This window comes from Notolepis coatsorum (assembly GCF_963971535.1).
Source record: "Notolepis coatsorum genome assembly, chromosome: 17".
NCBI lineage: Eukaryota > Metazoa > Chordata > Actinopteri > Aulopiformes > Paralepididae > Notolepis > Notolepis coatsorum.
In genome coordinates, this window is record NC_140181.1 from 102,834,209 (window position 1) to 102,859,130 (window position 24,922).

At 40.4% G+C, this 24,922-nt stretch overlaps 1 protein-coding gene across 2 annotated transcripts in view; it reads right to left on the reverse strand.

Annotated features, from left to right (window-relative positions):
- Window positions 1-24,922, reverse strand: part of rap1gapa (RAP1 GTPase activating protein a) — a 57,921-nt gene extending 32,999 nt beyond the window's left edge. For both annotated transcript variants that reach the window (XM_084333202.1, XM_084333201.1), the window contains exons 1-8: window positions 24,887-24,922; window positions 24,397-24,590; window positions 15,643-15,746; window positions 14,472-14,550; window positions 13,387-13,440; window positions 13,149-13,232; window positions 7,419-7,519; window positions 6,271-6,400 (exon numbers count right to left, since the gene is read on the reverse strand). In XM_084333202.1, coding sequence (XP_084189328.1) covers window positions 6,271-6,400; window positions 7,419-7,519; window positions 13,149-13,232; window positions 13,387-13,440; window positions 14,472-14,550; window positions 15,643-15,650 — 456 coding nt within the window. In that variant the 5' untranslated portion in view covers window positions 15,651-15,746; window positions 24,397-24,590; window positions 24,887-24,922. The remainder of the gene's footprint in view (window positions 1-6,270; window positions 6,401-7,418; window positions 7,520-13,148; window positions 13,233-13,386; window positions 13,441-14,471; window positions 14,551-15,642; window positions 15,747-24,396; window positions 24,591-24,886) is intronic.

Genomic DNA, 24,922 nt, shown 5'->3' on the forward strand with positions numbered 1-24,922 from the left:
TTCATTCTTCTCCTTTCATTCTCTTCCCCTGTTCCTCTCTTTCCTCCTCTCTTTCCTGTGACAAAATGGCATCCAATGTAATCAAAATAAAAGTCAACCAACGAACTAGACTCTTGTACCGGATCTCCTCTCTGGTAAACAAGAACACCCTGAAGACTCTGGCAGGAGCACTCATTCAAGGGTACTACGACTATGCTTGCACCTCATGGTACCAAAGCACCTCAAAGGCCCTAAAAACAAGATTACAAACATCACAAAACAAACTGGTCAGACTGCTGCTTGACCTTACTCCTAAAACCCACCTCACCCCTGCCCACTTTGACAACCTAGGATGGCTTAGAGTAGACGACAGAGTACAGCAACTTGCAAAGGGCCTGGTCTACAAGATACACTACACGACCAAGGTACCCATGTACATGTCGAAATACTTCCCAAAGGTCAGTGAATACCACGCCCACAACACCAGAGGGAGTTTCACAAATCATGTGCAACCCAGATTCGGCACAAACAAGGGACTAAACACGTTTCGCAATTATGCCACCACAACAATGTGGAACGTCCTATCCACAGCCGTAAAAAAAATGTGAATCCCTACCCACATTCAAAACCGCTCTCAAAGAGCACCTACGGGAGGCTGCAATTCGAAACTGGCCACCGTAAATGTCCAAACCCCCCCCCCCCCTCCCTCCACCCACCCCCTCCTAATGGACAGTCTCCTCCTCATCATATGTATATATTTACTGTTAGGATCTCTGGGTAACAGTACTGTATATTTGCATATCGTATATGTGACAAATGTAACAGTACTCTATACCTGTATGTCATGTATGTCCCTATGATGTGTTTTGTATACTATGTCATAAATGTCACTATGAATTGAAAATGGGGGACCCTGATGTAAACAAGACAAATCTGCATCCCCTTAACAATTGTGTGTATTGAGCCGTACTGTATTGTACCCATTCTGCAATCTATTAAATAAAGTTTTCATTCATTCTTCCCTTTACAATGGAACAAGTACACAGTTACTTTACTTAAGTCAAAGTAGAAATACCCAGATAAATGAGTACTCTGGTAAAAGTAAAAGTCCTCCGTTCATTTCTACTTAAGTAAAAGTAGAGAAGTATTTGCAATTGAATGTGCTTAAGTATCTAAAGTAAAAGTATGCATTCTACATCTCTAAAGGTGATGTTAAAGTGATATGTGGCCCAGTTTTGCTGTTCTGATTAAAGGTTATGTTAAAGTGGTATGTGGTCCAGTTATGCTGCTCTGATTAAAGGTTATGTTAAAGTGGTATGTGGTCCAGTTATGCTGCTCTGATTAAAGGTTATGTTAAAGTGGTATGTGGTCCAGTTATGCTGCTATGATTAAAGGCTATGTTAAAGTGGTATGTGGTCCAGTTATGCTGCTCTGATTAAAGGTTATGTTAAAGTGATATGTGGCCCAGTTTTGCTGCTCTGATTAAAGGTTATGTTAAAGTGGTATGTGGTCCAGTTATGCTGCTCTGATTAAAGGTTATGTTAAAGTGGTATGTGGTCCAGTTATGCTGCTCTGATTAAAGGTTATGTTAAAGTGGTATGTGGTCCAGTTATGCTGCTATGATTAAAGGCTATGTTAAAGTGGTATGTGGTCCAGTTATGCTGCTCTGATTAAAGGTTATGTTAAAGTGGTCTGTGGTTCAGTTATGCTGCTCTGATTAAAGGTTGTGTTAAAGTGGTATGTGGTCCAGTTATGCTACTCTGATTAAAGGTTATGTTAAAGTGGTATGTGGTCCAGTTATGCTGCTCTGATTAAAGGTTATGGTAAAGTGGTATGTGGTCCAGTTATGCTGCTAAGTGGTATGTGGTCCAGTTATGCTGCTCTGATTATACGTTATGTTAAAGTGGTATGTGGTCCAGTTATGCTGCTCTGATTAAAGGTTACGTTAAAGTGGTATGTGGTCCAGTTATGCTGCTCTGATTAAAGGTGATGTTAAAGTGGTATGTGGTCCAGTTATGCTGCTCTGATTAAAGGTTATGTTAAAGTGGTATGTGGTCCAGTAATGCTGCTCTGATTAAAGGTTATGTTAAAGTGGTATGTGGTCCAGTTACTGTATGCTGCTCTGATTAAAGGTTATGTTAAAGTGGTACAGTATGTGGTCCAGTTATGCTGCTCTGGATATGTCCTCTTGAAGTCGACAGGCTTCAAATGTGAAAAGTATATAATCTTCATACATCTTTTTCTTCAAAGTAACTAGTAACTCATGGGTTTATATAAATGTAGTGGAGTAAAAGTATAAAGTTCCCTAAAATTCAAATACTTTCCACCACTGCCTTTACTGTAGTGCAGCGGTTCTCAAACTACGGGTCGCGACCCAAAGTGGGGTCGTGGGTAGGTGACAGTGCGCATTGGCAAAAAAATTTAAAGTGCGCATTAGCAAAACAATTCTGGCAACATATTTTGACTAAATATGCCTCATTTTATAAATGTGTATTGATAACAGTGCTGTAATAAAATGTTCTAATAAATATGCATGATCAAGTTCAACAACGTGTGCTTTTATTTAGCTATTCCTTAATTCCACATTGAAATTACGCAATACATTAAGTGTGGGGTTGCCAAAAGAAATCCTAAATAAAATGGGGCCGTGGTATAAAAAAGTTTGAGAACCCCTGCTGTAGCGCGTCGACCGCCACAAGAGGGCGCCCTGCCTCCCACTCACAACGAGTACAAAGCACCGATGAGCAGGAAGACACAGGCGGGAGCCGTGCTGTTACTCCCACTTGCCCGTTCCCCGTACCTGGCTAACTGAGTTAGCCGGATAATTTCCAGCATAGCCTGACTTAAGCCGGACCTTTCTGTTCCCCGACGCTCGATTGTCTAAATCACCATGACAACAGATCAAAAAGTTTGAGCCTGGTCGAGAGCAGGGTTAAGTTCAGTTAGCTGGATGAACCATGGCCACGCCCCCGCAAAGAAAAGCCAGCTCGCTTCCTGAAATGATTCTCACAGTGTAGATCTGCATTATACCATTCTGAATTATGTTTCTGTGCTTCGTTTTCCTAGAGGGGGCTTTTGAAATGTATAATAATAGAACTAAATGCTGATAATAAATCATATTCAGCCTATAGATTTACTTTGTCCTAAATAAAATAATGCACGTCATATACGGCGCTCGGAGTGCGATACACGCTGCAGGCGCATTGCAAATGTGAATCCCGCGGGGATATTTTTAATGAATGAAACCTATCGGCCGTTTGGCTCTGATTCGTTTCATATATTCTCCGCTGTAGATTTGCTTAACGGAGCGCCCGGATTGTGTTTCATTCAAGCATAAAATTGAAGTGTCTATGCGTGGATTGTGGTTTTTGTGGATTATGAATTACGAGGACTCTGAGGATTGTTGAATTGTATCATCACTCACACGTTATTGTGATATTGTAACTGGGATTAAAATGTCTGATGAGATGCGCTGTTTGACGGATTTGAGAAATTGAATGAGCCGTTGACGTCACATTAATGCATTTGAGAATAAAGAGATAAAACTTCATTCAAAAGAAAAATATTCGAAACACGGGTCTCTTGTCCATTAATGGATACACATTGTATATATCACGTCTGGCACAGTGGTCCAACGGCTAGTGCTTAATCCTGTCAACCGGGCGACCTGAGTTCGAAACCCTGCGTTTCGAATATAATTTTTTTGGAATATAATATTAATGATTATACGCAAAAGTAGCCTAGTTTTAAGTTAAAATATTATAAATCTACATGCATTGAGGATGTCATTCTTTATATAGCTCTAAACGTGCACCAAAATATTTACATTGCAAAAAGAAGAAAAAGACTAGAAGGAGGGGGATTCGAACACGGGCCGTCTGCGTGAAAGGCAAAAGCACAAACCGTCACACCACAGTGCAGATAAGTAAAATATCCACCATACATCAATCAATAGATAAGAGAGCCGTATCCTTATTCTGAAACAGTTGAACTAATTATTTTCACTAGCAAGATCTCATTTGATTATTCAATGCATAAACCTACTGCCAGCAGGAACGTTTAAAGAAATATAATCTGATTGATTGGGGTAATGTGGGATTTAAAATTAGCCTATAGATTATGCATTTAACTTGTCGGCGAGGCTATTGTAGTATTGAGCCGCCTGCAATCTGTTAATAAAGTTTTAAAACAATCAATCAATCAATGCGGTTAGAAGATCAGGATTTCTGCGATCTACACCTGCTGTCTTTTCAACTGAAGCGGCCGCGCGCAATTATCCAGAGTCTCAAGTCTGGTTCGAGTTAACGAGACTGAATCAGCGTTCGAGGAACAGGAAAATCCCGGGTTAACTGAATCTGGATAATGGGACTCTTGATCGACTTAGTTGAACCAGGTACGGGGAATAGGGCGCTTGTCTCCATCACACATCGCCTGTGTTTGTCTACTACATCCTGATAAGATGTGAGTGGTGTGTGTTTGTCCTGATAAACCTGTGTATCTGTGTGATAAGATATATATATATATATTAGGGATGTCCGATATTATCGGCCGACCGATATTATCGGCCGATATCGGCAGTAAAATGTGATATCGGAAAATATCGGTATCGGTTTAAAAACAAAAAAAAACAATAACAATATTTGTTATATATATATCCAGTGAAATGATTAGTTACCTGAAATTATTCAGTTTTTTGGACGGGGAAACCCTGCATATATCGGTATCGGTTGATATCGGTTGATATCGGTATCGGAAATTAAGAGTTGGACAATATCGGAATATCGGTATCGTATATATATATATATATATATATATATATATATATATATATGGGTGTCCCCCTCGCTGTAAGGCAGCTGTGTGTCTTGTTGTCCTCTCTAATCTGACAGTGTTGTCCAGTACAGGGGTGTAAAAGTACCCATAAATTATACTTAAGTGAAAGCATGGGTATACCATACCACTCAAGTAAAAGTCAGAGTATCTGACTAAAAACACACTTGAGTAAATGTGAAAACGTTTATACTAAAAGTAAAAGAAAAAACTTTTTTTCTGATTGTCTATTCTTCTGATAGCAGGTGTTTAATCAAATATCCCCGCGTTCTAGTCTTGCACAAGGACCAATCAGCATGGGTATGGGCAGGTTCATTTTCCATTGATGGGGATTAATAACGTTAACGTTAATGGTAGTTTGGCCAGAGAAACAAATTAAACGAATTAAAATAGTTGGACCGGCGAGATTTGTACTTTGTACTTTGTAGGTCTGCATTTTAAATGTAACGATGTAAAATTAGTATATTTTTTTTCTCTGAAATGTAATTGAGTAAAAGTATACAAGTATACAAACCTAATAATACTCGAGTAAAGTACAAATCCCCAAAAAACAGTACTTGAGTATTGTAACTATAGGGATGTATGGGAAATACAGAAATGAGTATTGAGGATAAACAAAGTTATGTTATATTGTGTATGTAGTGCTGTACTATATTCACTGCTCAAGTGAATCAAGTTTTTTCTTTTAATCTTTTAATATAAGTAAAAGTATATTCTATATTGTAATATACTAAAGTATGTTATATCTAGTAAAATTAATGGAAGAACAAATATAAATGTAAGGGGGTAGGGAATAAGCTTAGCTTCCCTCTACTCCTTTTTTGGACATGTCTGCTAACCAAACACATTGCTCTTGACCTTTTGTTTATAATTCCTTTTTTTATGTTTTTTTATGTTTTTTTTTATGTTTTTTTATTTGTTGTTATGATTGTTTGGTTTGACGGAACAAGATACCGTGAGTTGTTTGGAGAAATATGGAGAATAACATGTTCAAAAATAAACTTTTCATTCATTCATTCATTCATTCATTCATTCATTCATTCATTCATTCATTCATTCATTCATTCATTCATTCATTCATTCATGTTCGATATTGGCTTTATATACCGATATTGTCCAACTCTTAATTTACGATACCGATATGCGGGGGTTTCCCCCCCACCAAAAACTGAATCATTTCAGGTAATTAACACTACATATCTCTTGTCGTGGAATTAACACAACATTATGCATACTTTTCACAATAAGAATTTGTTCTTACTTACTTGCTTGCTTGGGTAAATAAAGGTTAAATAAATGTAAAAAAAATAAATAAATTTTTTGTAATATTTTTTTAAACCGATAGCTACCGATCATTTCCAATATTACATTTTAATGGCAATATCGGCCGATAATATCGGACATCCCTAATTGTAACGAAGTACAATTACTCCAGTACTTTACCCCCCTGGTCCAGTATACCTGCTGGGTGTCCCCCTCGGTGTACGGCAGCTTCGTGGACACGTGGAACATGACTTCCTTGTTGCGGTAGTTGTTGTAGACAGACTCTGAACCCGTCTGTCCGTGTGTCACATCCAACCCTCCACGGAACCTACGAGAGGGGACACAGACCGCCGCGTCAAGGTCAAGCTATTCTCAGGCACCAGCGTAATGGTATATGATCGCCTCTCATATCGCCTGTGAAGGGAGACTCCTTCATACACCCATGTCTTTATTGTAAACGTTATCTGCACCTTATGTGAATACTGTATACTTCATCAGAGCATAATTATTATATTATATTTAGCATTTAGCATTTTAGCATTTAGCATTTTTAGATTATATACTAGATTATATTTAGACTATTGTATTATTCGATTCAATATTGCATATATTTAGCATTTAGCATTTTAGCATTTAGTTTTTTTTAGATTATATATTAGATTAGATTTAGATTATTAGATTATATATTGTAACTATATTTATTGTAGGGCATTTATAACTGAGAGGGCATACATACCCTCATTTTGCACCTTGTTGCCCATATGCGCATGTCCAGAGTTAATTATATTTAACTTTTTATTCTATGTTTTACTTCTCTATTGTACTATAATTCTGTGACCTGTACCTGTATGTCTTCTACTACCTGTACCACCCCTCCCCCTCCCCCATGTTGCTATGATGCCTGAATTTCCCCAAGGGGATCAATAAAGGAATATCTTATCTTATCTTATCTTATTGTAAATAGTTTGAGCAGGTTTGTGGGCTATGTCTGGTGTGTTTATATTTCATTATTCATGTGTCACAATAAGTCAGCGCTACAATAATTTCAAACCTTAAAACAGTAACTGGACTTGTTTGTCAGGAGTTAATTGATGCAGGTGATGTTGATTAGTTGATTTAAAACCAGGTGTGTTCATGGTGAGAGGGTGAGAAGGCATGTTTGTAACCTTTTTTTTTAATCAACATTAAAAACGATTATTCTTTGTATGATCAGAAGTACTATGATCAGAAGTACAGCTATGATCAGAAGTACAGTTAGTGTGAGGCGACCTGTATGTACAGTACAGCTTCTGCACAGGTTTTGAGATGTAGTTATGTTTGGAGCATTCGGCCCAGACGAGTCTTACCCTTTAAAGTCATGCAAGTCAATCTTTTCCCCTAGAAATTCCAGGAACTCCACAAAGGCAGGACTCTCCTCACTATTCCCAAACAGCTCCTCTTCTGATGTCTGGGGGGAAAAAAACAAAAAAAACATCAATGCTTGAATCAACTATTGATTTCAGGAGCTGTGAGTTATCTTGCATACCCACACTCCTGACCCCCCAACCCCTGCACCACTTACATTTTCACATCTGTACACACCTATATTTTAGTATTATTATTTATTTTAAAAGGTTCTCTCTGTCTTGCCTAATGTAAGGCGCTATATAAAATAAATGTATTATTATTAAAAAGATGAGGCTTGATGGGGGAGCGGTGGTTTACAGAGGAGCTCTTTTAACTAAGCTTGTGTTTCTAAAAATCAATGAAGCACTAAAACAATAATGCATCGATCTCTGGTTGAAATAAACAAGCAGTCATGCAAAGGCATAAAAGCAGGCTCAGCAAAGTACAGTAATCTAACAACTACCAGTCCAACAGGTTGAGCAAACATCTAGATACTACAATAATCTACGGTCATGCTATAGATTTGTTACGAAATGGATTATGAGAAAGGTTTGTGTGTGTGTGCTTGCGCACTGAGGCTGCCTCACTAAGCCTTTTTCCACGCATTTATTTATCCACTCTGGTTGGATGGTGTATTGTACTTGTGCTGTATAATAACAATACATTTGAATCTAATCTCATTTTGAGATCAGTCGCAATAGCTCCCACGCTACCTGTAGAATGGATCAGCATGGTGGATGGCAATGACAAACCTCTGTTGTTTTGCACACGCCTCATTCGCCTTATAAGGAGCTGGCAAGGCGTGTCTGTATGCAAATTAAATTAACGAACGTGCATTTCAGTTTAAGAATGAATGACGTATTTCATTCATCGGAACCCAGTTGCGAAGACTTCGACGAGTTACGGAGACCGTTTCACACGTTCAGGAATCCGGAGGAGGATTTTCCGTAAATCTGTTGGAACGAAATCTTTACTAAGATATTTACCAAGGCACTTACAAACTCGTTCGAGAATGAGGACCATAGTTTCTGTCTTCAGTCAGTTTTATAAGAAACATAATGTCTGCCTTCAGTACGCTTTATAAGAAACATAGTTCGTCTTCAGTAAGTTTAATAGGAAACATAACAGTTTCTGCATTCAGTACGTTTTATAAGAAACATAGTTTCTGTCTTGAGTAAGTTTTATAAGAAACATAATAGTATCAACTTCATCAGCTCAATGCTTCCGTTACCCCCTCCAGATGGTTATTGGAAAAAATGACACTCTTCCGCATATAAATTTATTTGGAATAACAAACCACCACGTATAAAAAGATCCACCGCACAGAGAAACAAAGCCGACGGAGGGATGGCAATTCCAAAAATGTTCCACTATTTTAAGGCGTACACTTTAAGACCACTGACAACCTGGTTTGAACCCCAAGCATCAGTATCCTGGAGAAATTTAGAAGTAAATATAGTAGCACCACAGAGACTGCAGGACATAGTATACACCAAAATATCAATTAAGCAATGCGAACTGAAATTTAGCCCCATAATTACACATGCGATCCGGATATGGCGTGAAACACAAAAAAAATATTCTATCCCACATAAATGGCATAATCATACTCCCTTATTCAATAACAATGCACTCCTGATTAGAAAACGACCTATAAGATTCCCTAGATGGGAAAAGCAAGGCATACATACATTAGGAGATGTTTTCAACAAACAGGGTATTTGTAGCTATGATGAAATAGAATTTTTGTTGTATCTCACCGGTTCCACATATCTTTTTTACGCACAATTATTGTTATGTTTGAAGTCTCACGGTGTTCCATTAAGGATACCAATTGCACACCACAGATACCACAAATGTTTCTATGAAAGAGAGACATCGAGAGGTTTTGTATCAGATTTTTATCATCAATTACTAACGGCCTCGTATGAAACCCTCCACCTAGACTCTATTTGGAGGAGGGTTATACCAGACCTGGAAATAGATTTTGAGTGGCAAGAAGCCTGGGCAACTCGACTTGCATCAAGGAACCAGGACCATCAACAAATCAATCTTAACTATATCCATAGGACATACTTGACTCCTATAAGACTGAACAGAATGGGTCTTAAACAAGACTCCAAATGCTCCTTATGTACAAATGGGGACGAGGGGACATTTATGCACATGTACTGGGACTGCCCACCAGTTAAGATATTCTGGAAAGAAGTGACCCAGTAATTATTAAATCTCTTAACTCTGAATATACCTGTACACCCCTCTGTATTACTGCTGAATGATGTTTTTGGGTATGCAGTACATCCACAGCTAAAGAGATTGGTTTTATCAGGTATCACAGCGGCTAAAAAACTGATAGCATCACGATGGATTCAACCGGAAAAAATGTGCCGAAAGGTCTGGATCCTTACATATCTCGATGTGATTTATCTAGAAATATCTACAGCAAGAATTTTGGGTCTCAATGAATCCAAATTGACAATGTGGTTAGAAGTGGTGGAGAAAATAAAAGCTAGCATATAATGGTAGTGTCTGGTTAAGAGCGAATGAGAATGGATCCAGGGAGAATGGTCCAGGGTGGGGGGTGCGAGCAAGAGCATAATGTGTGTGTAGGGGAATAGATAGCAGGTATTAGGGGCATATCTTGTATAAGACATTTATTTAAACTGTGATTTAATTTGATGTGCACTGTTAACAATGCTTGTATATCTAATCGTGTGTTGTCATGTTTGTTTATGTGTTTGTTTAAAAAATAATAAAAAAATAAAATACAAAAAAAATAAACATAATAGTTTCTGTCTTCAGTACGTTTTATAAGAAACATATCGCTTCTACGCAAGAGCCACCGGTCTTGAATCCAGCTGTCAGCGTTGCCTCCGGCTTGGGCCGGCCGTCATACTGACTCAATTGGCAGAGTCAGCGGGAGCGGAGTCGATGGGTGGTAGTCTGGTCGTTGTAAAACAGCGACTCCTACAGGTCGGTCAGGGCGCCTGCACAGCAAAGACAGGAAATGGCGGGGGCAGTGTGAGCCTCCCACATGTTACACCTCACCAATGAGAGTCCGCGCTGGCAGGTGAAAAGAAGTGACTGGCTGCCTCCACATGTATCGGAGGGGACATGTGATGGGCTTCTATCCTCCCTACGACCGGCCAGTGGGGGGCACATGTGAGCAACGATCAGGACAGGGGAGGAAGAATTGGCACGAGAGAAAATTGGGATGGGAGAAAATCACAGAAAAAAGGAGGAGAAAAAGTAGGTAAAAAAAAAGAAACATATCGCTTCTGTCTTCAGTACGTTTTATGAGAAACATATAGTTTCTGCCTTCAGATATCATTACCTTACTCCTTTCCTCTATTTCTACTATTTTATACTACTATTACCGGTTGCTCTGCCACACACGGGCAGATTCTCTGAATCCCTTGTCAGAATCACACACATGGGTAGCCTGCCATACATTTGACTTATCTTTTGGTAGTATGATATACAGAAATATTGTTATGATCTGTATACATCTTGTCCATATGAGCCGTGTGCTTGTCTGATATACCCTAGTCCGCATTAGCATATGAGGAGGTTTATGAAAGACTAGTGTGTGGGAGTGTTGTTTTCCTCGACTGGAGTGGTAGCGTGTGTGTTTACACAAAAGCCCCCCCCCCCCCCCCCCCCCCCCACACACACACAGGCACATAAACATATCTTGCGAGCACAAAGACACAAACCGTGACACGGGTCTCTCTCTGCCCATTGTGTTATTTGTAGGATCCTTCCTGTATGTAAATGACACACTGTGTGAGGTGAGTTGAGGGCCCTTGAGGCCCCCTTGAGGCGCTTTGCGAGGTGGTCCTCCTCCCCATGGCTCACAGTTTAGTCCCGCTCCTCCAGGCTTCGAGAGGTCAAGGACGCGGATGGCCACACATCCGCGCTCGGGGTCTCCGCGCAAAAGCCTCAAGGACCCTCAACTAAGCCTCCAACGGTCCTCCTATATCCATGCGGTAAACGCGGTGGTCACGGTTGTCACAGGGGAAGGAGAAGGAACACTGAAGTGAGGCAAGATGAACGACCTCACTACTACTAACGCCTGGGGGGGGGGGGACTTTGCATAATCTGTGCCTACGTCCCCTATGGAAATCAACACACATGAAGCTGCGTAGTAAACATGTGAACAGTAAACAATGTTGTACGTTACATGCTAAAACAGTACAACACTAATGATGGTTCTGTGTGTGTCTGAATGAATCTGAAAACCGCAGAGGCTGTTGTGGGAAACGGTGTGTATTGTGTGCAAGAGCTTCTGGAGATTCTGGAGAACAGCATATCGATGTTGGTATGGAAACCTTGGCATTAAAGGATTGTGAGGGGGGCTAGCAAGATTGTGGGGGTACAATTCAGCTGTCTGGGTCATATATATATGATGAGCAGGTGCTCAGGAGCGGACAGCTCTCACCCCCTAAATCCGGAGTATCAATTATTGCCTTCCGGCCAACGTTTGGAGACCCCTACAGCTAAAAACAATCGATACGAATTCTCATTTATACCTACCTCCATTCGGGCCATCGATGGAGGAGGCAGGAGAGGGCGGCTTTGAGGTGGGCGGGTGGGGGGATGGTTGTGGTTGCTTGTTGACTGTTATGATCTGATCCTGTGACCATGTACTGTACATGTCTGTCTGTGTTCTTCTTGTTTATGTATGTTTGCTGTGTTTTTTTGGAGCTCCTATTTATCTGCTGTAACATGAATAGCCCAGTCTGGGACATACTGTACTAATAAACTTGACCTTGACCGTGACCTTGACCTTGACCTTGCGTGGTTTGTCGTTTCCAGCGTGTCGCTGCACGCCAAACACACGGCCCATCACGTCTTTTAGAATAGCTTGTCATCAGACTATTGTTGTTAATGTTTACTCTTCCTCATAGTATATATTCAGATTCAAATGATTTATTGTCTATATTTATTGTAACATTATATAATATAACCGATAAGGCATTACAGACCCTCATCTGCCCCTTGTTTACGCTGTTTATTTTTCTAATACTTTTATATTCAGAGTTAATTTTATTGCCTATATTTATGTCTTTCTACTATTACCCTGCCCATACCTGTACCTCCCCTCCCCCCTCCCCCATGCTGCTATGATGCCCCAAATTTCCACACAGGGATCAATAAAGGAATATCTTATCTTATCTTCTTATGCAATGTCCAAATATGAGACAATTCAAACTGAATTATAAGGAAATTATGTTCACGAGGTACAGGGATGAGGAAGGGATTTGACATTCACGGGTGTTTACACTTTTATTTTATTTCTTCTTTCTTCTATATAGTTTTTGTTTTTTGTTTTGCATATATATATATATATATATATTTGTTTTGTAAACTTTTAAATTAGTACACTCATTTGAGTAGTGGAAAAGGGGTAGGATTAAATAAGTGTGTACTTCTTCCTACTCCTTTTCGAACATGTAAATTGAGTTATGTTTCGCTTTTGCTTATTTATTTATTTATTTGTTTTCCATTTAATTTCTTGAGATCAATGATTTGTTTTGATTTTATATTGTTTGTATTTATTTACATGTTCGAAATAAAGATTTCAAATCAAATCAAAAATCTTATCTTAATGCAAGCGTCTCAGTATGATATCATGCCTCTATTCATGTTTCCATCAACCTACTGTACATCAACCCTCTACAGCTCACCTGTCCAAACTTTTGATAGATGACCCCAAACTTGAAATTGTTGCTTATAACGTGTTCATCAAAGGTGACAATAAGCCTTGAAGCCTGTAAAGAAATCACAGATATAATGAGAATTCAGGCACAGTTGTGTGGTGTATATAATAATGATATATATGGGACAAATTATACAGTGATACATAGTGAGAACATGTGATGTAAAGTCCAGTCATTTTTAAAGCCAGTTAAAGTCGAGGCTCACTTTTGGGTAGAGAACTGGGAAGAAGCGATCCACGTTGACCTCTTCACAAACCAGCTAGGAGTCAAAAGGAACAAGAACATATCAATATAATCTAAAGTTCTAACACAAATTCAACATACTTGACCCCAAGGCATCATATAATATAATATAACATACAATAAGATAAGATAAGATAAGATAAGATAAGATAAGATAAGATGAGATGAGATGAGATATACCATAAGATAAAATCAGATTAGATGAGATAAAATTAGATGAGATGAGATGATAACACTACACAACATAAGATAACATAACATGACATGACATAAAGGAACATAACATAACATAGAACTTTATTTAATTTTTTTTTTATTATTATCTTTTCCCCCCTCATTTTTTCCGATTTTTCTCCCATCTCACTGTTAGTCGTTATGCCAATTCCCAACCCCCTTCCTGGTTGTTGCGCACCCCCCCCCCCCTACTGTTGGTCCGGGAGGCCGGAGACTGTCACATGCTTTCCTCCGACGCATGTGCAGCCAGCCGGCAGCCAGCCGGCAGCCAGCCTGGCAGCGCAGATTCTCACCGGGAGAGTGTAACCCTCGCTGTGCAGGCGCCCCGACCGAACTGTAGGGGTCGCTGTCCATAACGCCCAGGACCCACCCATGGCTTCCCGCCCCCTAACTCAGCCAAACGAGTTAGTATAGCGATCAGCCCGAGCCAAGGCAATGCTGACTCTCCGGGAGTCGAGACCGCAGCCTCTTGCATTGGTGACGAGCACAATCTCCGCTACGCCACCTGACCGCATAGAACTTTATTTAATGGAGAAATTAACACCAGTTTAAATAAGCACTGTTGTATGTTGTATGCATAATAAAGCATTTGCATTATGTATGTGTCAGGTTTGGGGTAAAATCAGTTTCAATTCAATCAGTTCCAGAAGTGGATACCATGCCATGAAAAGGCTTTCATCTCCGATGTATCTGTAATGTTACAGAGATAATGAAAGTGCTGTTGTTATTATTATGTTGGGAAATGCAGTGTTCATGTATATTTTAATTTGAGTGAATTGAAAGTTAATAACCTGACATGCAGTCTTGTCTCACCTTAGCCATTTGGACTACATTGGGAAATTCTGTCAGACAGGAGATGGGGATCACATCGTGGTAGGTTTTCAGCTTGGTTCTATAGATAGATAGATAGATAGATAGATAGATAGATAGATAGATAGATAGATAGATAGATAGATAGATAGATAGATAGATAGATAGATAGATAGATAGATAGATAGATAGATAGATAGATAGATAGATAGATAGATAGATAGATAGATAGATAGATAGATAGATAGATAGATAGATAGATAGATAGATAGATAGATAGATAGATAGATAGATAGATAGATAGATAGATAGACAGACAGAGACAGACGGACAGACGGACGGACGGACGGACGGACGGACGGACGGACAGAAGGACAGAAGGACAGACAAACAGACAAACAGACAGAAAGATAAATGTATTATTGTCCTGCAAGAGGAAAATCCTTTCCACAACAAGTGCATTTCAGGTATTGCCATGGTTCCAATCTCTTCTTAGAAGCGTCATATGAGAAAGACATTATCCGGTATGGATCATTGTTAGGCAACCCCCCTACACACACACACACACACACACACACACTGGCCTAAATCGTCCATCTGTCACATGCTGCAGAAATGACTGCACTGTTGACACTCTCGCTGATTTCACGACTCTTATGACAAGACTATCACTATACACACATATGGTTATCAGATCAACAGGGTCGAACCGGGAACGTTCTGATTACCAAACGACCGCTCTACAATTCCTGAGCCACTGTCGCCCCACTGTCACTGTCATGCCCCTTCTCTCCACCCCTGAGGTCCTGTGACTCACTGTCCCGTCTCATGAAGCAGACGTGCCCTAATAATATCTCTCAATGGACCAACAGTGACGTCTTCATTAGAATGTTCATTGATCAACATCTCACATGTGAGAAGTGTTTACATCAACGTCCAACTGTCATGGAAAAGGTATCATTCATTATTTGAGGGGTAGAGATGCAACAATTACAGTATTACAGGTTATTCTGTGTGTGTGTGTGTGTGTGTATATATATATGGAGGTGACAGTGGCTCAGGAGATAGAGCAGTCATCTGGTAATCCGGAGGTATCCAGTTCGATTCCCACTCCTCCTGGGCAGCGTGTCGAAGTGTCCTTGAGCAAGACGATGAGCACTAGAGGACTTGTTACCTGAGCATTAGCCGGAGGTGTTCCTGGTCACCGATGACGTCGTACTTCAGAGAGAAAACCAAATGTCCCAGTGAGCCGTCCACTGAATAGTAATTAAAGTGCTCCTGTTGGAACAGAGCAAGGACACAACCATTAGAGAGAGAGAGAGAGAGAGACACACACACACACACACACACACACAGACACACACACACACACACACACACACACACACACACACACACACACACAACCATTAGGGCCCGCTGGTCCCTCAGAGACACACACACCCTTGCTCACACATACACGTGCACACTAACACACAAACACACACACATCATCCACTCCGGGTCTAATGACATTAGGTATCAACAGTCTGAGTTATTGAGGGAGGACTTTAGGGCCCTGATCTCCACAGTCCAGTCATCTAATAAATCCTGCATTATCTCTAGTCCCTTTCCCTCCCCTAGGTATGGGGATGGCAAGTACAGCAGGATCCGTGAACTTCATATCTGGCTGAAGGGTTGCTTTTGAATAGTCTAGCTAGCATTGGCCTGGATAAAGCCGCTTGTGCTTGGTTTCAGGACTATTTATCTTCAAGGTGTCAATCTGTGAATTCAGGTAACTTTCAATCTGATTTCCTGCCATTGTCTAAGGGTGTACCACAGGGTTCGGTATTGGGGCCGGTCCTCTTTACAATCTATATTAATGATATTGTTTCTAGTCTTTCAGCACTAGCAGGTTGTCAGGCTCATCTTTATGCGGATGATACAGTTGTCTACTGCATTGCGGATACTGTTCAGGAAGCTATTGTGAACCTGCAGCTTGCGTTTGACACTCTCCAAAATGCTCTAGCTAAGCTCAAGTTAGTGCTTAATGCTAGTAAAACCAAGTCTATGATGTTTTCTAGAGCCAGGGTTATAGATTATGACATGCTACACCTAACAACAGCAAATGGTTTGTATATTTAAAGCGTTAGTGAGTATAAATATCTTGGTATATGGCTGGATGATAAACTTTCTTTTAAATTCCATATAGATAACCTACAGTAGCTACAAAATTACGGCAAAAGATTGGTTTCTTGTACCGTAACCGCGCTAGTTTTCCTATGTTCTGTAGGAAAAGAATTATACAGGCTGTTTTTTTGTCAATATTGGACTATGGTGATGTCATTTACAGGCATGCGTCTGCGTCTGCATTAAGGCCTTTGGATTCTGCCTACCACTCCGCCCTAAGATTTATTACAGGTGACAAATATGATACTCACCATTGTCTTTTGTATGAGAGGGTAGGCTGGCCATCTCTCTTGTTGCGACGTAGTTATCATGGGTATCTTTTTATCTACAAAGCAATTATTGGCAAACTTCCACCTTATATTACATCTTTGTTGGTCTGGAGTGCTGTCACCTACCAAACTCGTTCGAATGATCGGCTTGTGCTCAGGGTGCCTCGAGTTCGGTCTGAGCTTGGAAAATCTGCCTTCTCCTACGATGCTCCGTACACATGGAATACCCTGCAAAAGACTCTAAAGCTCGGAACATTCCAGTCATTCGTGGAGTTTAAAGGCATTGCACTTGACCTATGTACTGAATCATGTAATTGTTTTTAATCCATCATTGTAGTAATTGTAATTCATTGTAATTATTAACTGTTATGATATTTGTGTCTTTTGTTAACTCGTCGTCGCTGTAAATGAGGGAAACCTCAGTGCTTTCTTTCACGAGTATAAATAAAGGTTTGAAATGAAATGAAAAATGAAAACACAGACAAAAACGCAGACAAGAACACTCAGACATGCACACACACACCCTTGCTCCCACATACACACTAACACACACAAACACAGGCAAAAACGCACACAAGAACACTCAGACACGCACACACACACCCTTGCTCCCACATACACACTAACACACACAAACACAGGCAAAAACGCACACAAGAACACTCAGACACGCACACACACACACCATTGATCACACATACACATGCAGACTAACACACACACACACACAAATAACCACAAACACAAAGACAGACAAAAACGCACAGACATGCCCCCCCCCCCCCCCCCCCCCCACACACACACACACACACACACACACACACACACACACACACACACCCACACACATGCTCTGTGTGTCCTTCAGCCCGTGGTGCCACTCTGTGGGCAGATATCACATTAGTTCATATTATGCCAGCGCAGAAACCAGGTGGAAAGTCTAATGCATCTTCATTAGCAGCGACGTGTGACGTGCCAGACAGCCAGGCGGCTGTGTGTTTTATTAGCTCAGCCTTCTGGGATTCGCTCTACACTCCTTACTAATTAATGATCCCTTGTCCTCATTACGGTAATGAGCAGGAAGTGAGAAGATATGTAAAATATTTGGTGGGAGTAATGAGAAGGAGAGCAGACTATTAGGGCTCGTTTGGATCTAATCTGGCGAGAGCCTCGCGATCACCTCTCTCCCACACGCTCTGTTGTAATAATGACAACACATTTGAATCTAATCTAATCAAATCGAAAAAAAAATTTAAAACTATAGTTGGTTAAAGTCAGAAGACTAGTATAGGTTAAACCTGAACTTTGACGATGCTCACTTCTTAGGGCTCTCACATAGTAGTCTAAGTACACCGTTTCAGTTTCAGTTTCATTTATTTATTTCAAACCATGCAACCTATATACAATACAAGACAACCACAAAACAGTACAATAACCACCACAAAACAATAGACAACAACAACAGTAACAACAGACACCACTTAATGGTTTGAAAAGGGGGATGGAAGAAGCTAAGCTTGTGAATTTCCATTCTCCACACCCTGACCATCAATTGCTATACATACAGTTAATGTTAATACAGAATGCTCATACAGTGTTCATACAGTGTTCATACACAGTGTTCATACAGTGTTCATACAGTGTTCATACAGTGTTCATACAGTGTTCATACAGTGTTCATACAGTGTTCATACACAGTGTTCATACAGTGTTCATACAGTGTTCATACACAGTGTTCATACAGTGTTCATACACAGTGTTCATACAGTGTTCATACAGTGTTCATACAGTGTTCATACAGTGTTCATACAGTGTTCATACAGTGTTCATACACAGTGTTCATACAGTGTTCATACAGTGTTCATACAGTGTTCATACAGTGTTCATACAGTGTTCATATACAGTGTTCATACAGTGTTCATACAGTGTTCATACAGTGTTCATACAGTGTTCATACAGTGTTCATACAGTGTTCATACACAGTGTTCATACACAGTGTTCATACAGTGTTCATACAGTGTTCATACAGTGTTCATACAGTGTTCATACAGTGTTCATACAGTGTTCATACAGTGTTCATACAGTGTTCATACAGTGTTCATACACAGTGTTCATACACAGTGTTCATACAGTGTTCATACAGTGTTCATACAGTGTTCATACAGTGTTCATACACAGTGTTCATACAGTGTTCATACAGTGTTCATACAGTGTTCATACAGTGTTCATACAGTGTTCATACAGTGTTCATACAGTGTTCATACACAGTGTTCATACAGTATTCATACAGTGTTCATACAGTGTTCATACAGTGTTCATACAGTGTTCATACAGTGTTCATACACAGTGTTCATACAGTGTTCATACAGTGTTCATACGCAGTGTTCATACAGTGTTCATACAGTGTTCATACAGTGTTCATACAGTGTTCATACACAGTGTTCATACAGTGTTCATACAGTGTTCATACAGTGTTCATACACAGTGTTCATACAGTGTTCATACACAGTGTTCATACAGTGTTCATACAGTGTTCATACGCAGTGTTCATACACAGTGCCCGCATTTCATTGTATACCTGTATGCCGTGACAATTAAAACTCTTGACTTGACTTGACTTGTCATACAGTGCTCATACACAGTGCGGGCAGACTGTCTACAGTCCAGATGTACTGGCTCTTTGATATTTACCGGCCGACCGATGTCGATATTATTATCGGCCGATATTATTGGCATTAAAATTTAATATCGGAAATTATCGGATATCCAAAAGTAATTATTATTATTATTATTATTTTATTTTTTTACATTTATTTAACCTTTATTTTAGCAAGTAAGAACACGTTCTTATTTTATTTATTGTCAAAAGTATGCATAATGTTGTGTTAATTCCCACGACAAGAGATACGTAATGTTAATTGTTAATTACCTAAAATTATTCAGTTTTTTTTTAATATGCCGAGACCAAGACAGAGTGCAATCCAGCATCACTCCAAGGAGTTTAGTACTTTCGTCTTGTTGAACTGCCGAATTACACAAGTTTAAATGAAGCTTTGGATTTGTAGATAACCTGTGCCTTGTTCCCAGCACAATACATTTAGTCTTGGAGATATTAAGGACAAGTCTATATTACATACTACCCAGTCATGCACAACTTCAAGTTCTCGGCTCAAAACTTCATTAAGTACATTGCATGATGGTGCAGCGTAATACAATGTTGCATCATCTGCATAAAGTACTGTTGTAACACATTTGGTAGCCCAAGATAGGTCATTAGTAAATACAGAGAAGAGCAAATGTCCTTGGCAACTTCCTTGTGGAACGCCACACTCTAGACCTCTGCTACTGGACAGGCTGCCATTTAGATACACCTTCTGTGATCCAGAGGACAAATAACTTAGTATCCACTTTAAAGCAGAAGAGTTAAAACCATAACATTTAAGTTTCTCAACCAGTAGAGAATGGTCCAGCACATCAAATGCAGCACTAAAATCTAAAAACACTAAAAAACAGCACAGCTCCCACCAACATAGTTATCTATAGCTTTAAGCCAAGTCATCGGTCATCTGTATCAAAGCAGTAGACGTAGAGTGACCAACTCTATAGGCATGTTGAGAATCTGTTGCAAGCTTGTTTGAAACAAAATACTTATAGGTCTAGAATTTCCCTCATTAAAAGCAGCTTTGGTATCCTTAGGTGAAGGAAAAACCTTAGCCTCCTTCCACATATTTGGAAATAGGCCCACATCCAAACATCTATTCATAATATGACATATAGGAGATGCTATGATACCAGCAGTCATTCTCAGCACTTTACTATCCAGGTTATCTAGGCCTGCTAACTTACTATCAGGAAGAGAGCGGAGTGACCGCTCCACCTCACTGACTTCAGCCTGATGAAATTCAAATTCACACATTTTGTCTTTCATTATAATATACTTAATACAGTAATTTTTTTTAAGGTTGTTTGAAATATTCATAGCATGCCTTAGTTTAGATACTTTACCCACATAATAATCATTAAAATGATTTGTAATCTCACCTGGTTTCGTGAGAACAAATCCATTTGATTCCACTAAGGGTGTGCACACAGTTGTCTTTCGACCCATCATTTCATTAAAAACATTCCATATTTGTTTGCTATCATTTCTCGCATCATATAACCTTTGTTTAAAATAGTCATTTTTTTTTTTTTACCTTGTTTAGTTTTGTCACCTGATTGCGTGCCGTAAAGCACAGTATTTATGCCTGTCATCAATTGAACCAGAACTAACTGAGGCTTTTTTGGCCATGTCTCTCTCTTTCATTAGGGTCCTGAGACTGCTGTCAAGCCATGGGGCAGATCTATTATATCTATATCGGTATCGGAAATTAAGAGTTGGACAATATCGGTATATCGGATATCGGTAAAAAAAAAAGCCAATATCGAACATCCCTAATGCAGAGGTCCGCTATTGCATTATTTAACGCTTACCCCAGCCATCTCAAGAAACTTGAAAGTTTGCAAAAGAAAATACTACGAGTTGAGTCATGGTCCGGGTTTAATACGCCCACACACGACACGTCCTCTATTCCATCACTTTGGTCTCCTGAGGCTCGCTGATTCTAATGTCCAACCAAAATGCTTCAATGATGTATCGAGTTGTCAACAACATGAATCACAGACTGTCTGAGCTTGTCCCGGTCTGCCGTCCCCTGCACACTATAGGAATAGGCATCTTATCTTTGGCAAGAGGAGAAAGCTCACATGTGCCAGCCTAAGTACAGTATAGCACGCAGGGGCCCGCAGATCTGGAACGAGCTCGACGAGAGTCAAAATCCATCTCCACCTTCAAAAAGTCACTGAAAGAGAAATTGCTCAAATCATATCTGTAAATAGTAACTAAACTTGAGAATATTATTTAGTAGTCTGTATTTATGTATGTATACAGTATGTGTTTAACGGATGGTACCGCGAAGTGCAGTCACGATGGACTTCAGATGTTGTGAAGTGACGGTGCTCTGGGTTAAACTCACTCTCACCCTCAAAAGACACATAGACACGTTGCAAAGTAGTGAGTTCACTTCTTGGTATAGCGGTCTATGTGCTGTTGCCCGCGGTGTGGCAGACCATGGGTTCGACACTCCCTCGGGTCATGGAAGTTTAAGGTGACGATGTGACAACCGTTACATAATATTATGTATGTAAGTAGGTAGGTGTGTAAGCTTATGCATGTTGTATGTTGTCCATATTTGGAGGCCTTTGTTTGTGACCAGGCTCCGCCTCCAAAAGCTTTAAATAGCTTCTTGGGAGACCTGGCACACGCACACCATTTTGATGATGATGTTCTCACGATGATGACATGTATTGTATCGTGTGTGTGTGTGTGTGTGTGTGTGTGTGTGTGTGTGTGTGTGTGTGTGTGTGTGTGTGTGTGTGTGTGTGTGTGTGTGTGTGTGTGTGTGTGTGTGTGTGTGTGTGTGTGTGTGTGAATAAATTCAAATTCAAGTCTGCGCAGACCCCAGCAGAGTCCGGTCTATGTAAAACTACGTCTGGACTATAACTGGGCCTTCATATCTAAAGCCTACACGTGAATGAATTAATGATCATTACATTCAGATAGCGCTTTTCTAGACACTCAAAGCACTCCCCACAATGTAGGGTGGAAATTGCCTCCTTCACCACCACTGGTAGCACCCAACCTTGGGCTACGCAGGCTCAATGGCTGCCATGACACTGGCACCAGGCACACATCACACTACTACACAATGGCTGAACGGCTCAGGAGACAGGGATTGATATCAGCCAATTACGGGGGGAGAGGGATGATTAGGTGGCCTTGATGTCAGAGACCTGATTGGGAATTTGGCCAGGAACGTCGGGGAACCCCCTCTACTCTTTGCGATAAGCGCCCCTGGGTTATTTAACGACGAGATTCAGTCAGGACCTCGGTTTAACGTCTGATCCAAAGATAACGATGTGATGTGATGGTGAGTGCTGCTCGCTATGCAGGGAGACCATTGTTTGTGTCTGAAATACAATGGTTTTCATATGACGTATATCACGTGTGTATACTGCACCTTGTGTATACTGCACCTTGTGTATACTGCACCTGTGTATACTGCACCTGTGTATACTGCACCTTGTGTATACTGCACCTTGTGTATACTGCACCTTGTGTATACTGTACCTTGTGTATACTGTACCTTGTGTATACTGCACCTTGTGTATACTGCACCTGTGTATACTGCACCTGTGTATACTGCACCTGTGTATACTGCACCTGTGCATACTGTACCTTGTGTATACTGCACCTGTGTATACTGCACCTGTGTATACTGCACCTGTGTATACTGCACCTGTGTATACTGCACCTTGTGTATACTGCACCTTGTGTATACTGCACCTTGTGTATACTGCACCTTGTGTATACTGCACCTTGTGTATACTGCACCTTGTGTATACTGCACCTTGTGTATACTGCACCTGTGTATACTGCACCTGTGTATACTGCACCTTGTGTATACTGCACCTTGTGTATACTGCACCTGTGTATACTGCACCTGTGTATACTGCACCTGTGTATACTGCACCTTGTGTATACTGCACCTTGTGTATACTGCACCTGTGTATACTGCACCTTGTGTATACTGCACCTTGTGTATACTGCACCTTGTGTATACTGCACCTTGTGTATACTGCACCTTGTGTATACTGCACCTTGTGTATACTGCACCTTGTGTATACTGCACCTTGTGTATACTGCACCTTGTGTATACTGCACCTTGTGTATACTGCACCTTGTGTATACTGCACCTTGTGTATACTGCACCTGTGTATACTGCACCTTGTGTATACTGCACCTTGTGTATACTGGATACTTTACTTACTCATTGTATATATTTAGATTCTAGTGTTTAGTGTAACTATATTTATTGTAATGTATAATATAACTGATAGGGCATACAGACCCTCATCTGCACTTTTGATCACACTGCCTACTTGCTCCTATGCGTATATTCAGAGTTAATTATATTGTTTACACTGCCTATTTAACTTTTCTACTGTACTATACTTTTTATTGCCTGTATTTATGTCTTTCTACTATTACCATGGCCATACCTGTACCTCCCCTCCCCCCCTCCTTTGCTCAAGCCAACTCCTGTATTATCCTAATTAGGGATGTTCGATATTGGCTTTTTTTTTTTCCAATATCCGATATGCCGATATTGTCCAACTCTTAATTTCCGATACCGATATCAACCGATACCGATATATGTGGGGTTACTTGCTTGCCTGGGTAAATAAAGGTTATAAAAAAAAAGAAAAAAAAAAAAAATGTAAACTGTTACCGATCATTTCCGATATAAAATTTTAATGCAATATCGGCCGATAATATCGGTAGGCTGATAATATCGGACATCCCTAATCCTAATAAATTTGTAACAACCGCAACTACTTGACTGACTTGAAATTATTGCATCCATCATGACAACAACACCAAGACTGACCTTTCCCAGGAAGTGTTTGCGGTAGAGTTTGGCGGTGGTTGTTGCACTCCAGCTTGGTGCGGGTGTTTGGGGAGAGGGGCTGCAGCTTGTCGGGGCTCACGGGGTCGCTCAGCTCGTGGTTGTTCCCTTCTATCCAGTAGGCCCCCGAACTGGGGCAGGAGGATGAGCGGGAACCGAGTCTTTCTGCCCAACACCTAGAAAACAATAAGGAGTGAAGCTCAGGGGCACGAGGGGTGGCAGGGAAATACATATAGCAATGTAATGTATAATATGTATAGCAACCTACGGAAGCGTATTGCTGCCACACCAGAAACAGAAAAAAAGATATCAGTATCACGTTATAACGTGAAACGTTTTATGTTAAAACAATAACTTGAGGTGCGGCCGGGTAGCGCAGCGGACTAAGCGCCTGTCTACCACCGCAGAGACAGTGGGATCGATGTGATGTTGTTACAGTGATTCATATGGAGTTAAGAGTCTCACCACCCACCTCATGGACACTGGGGTAGGGAATATAGTCCTCCTC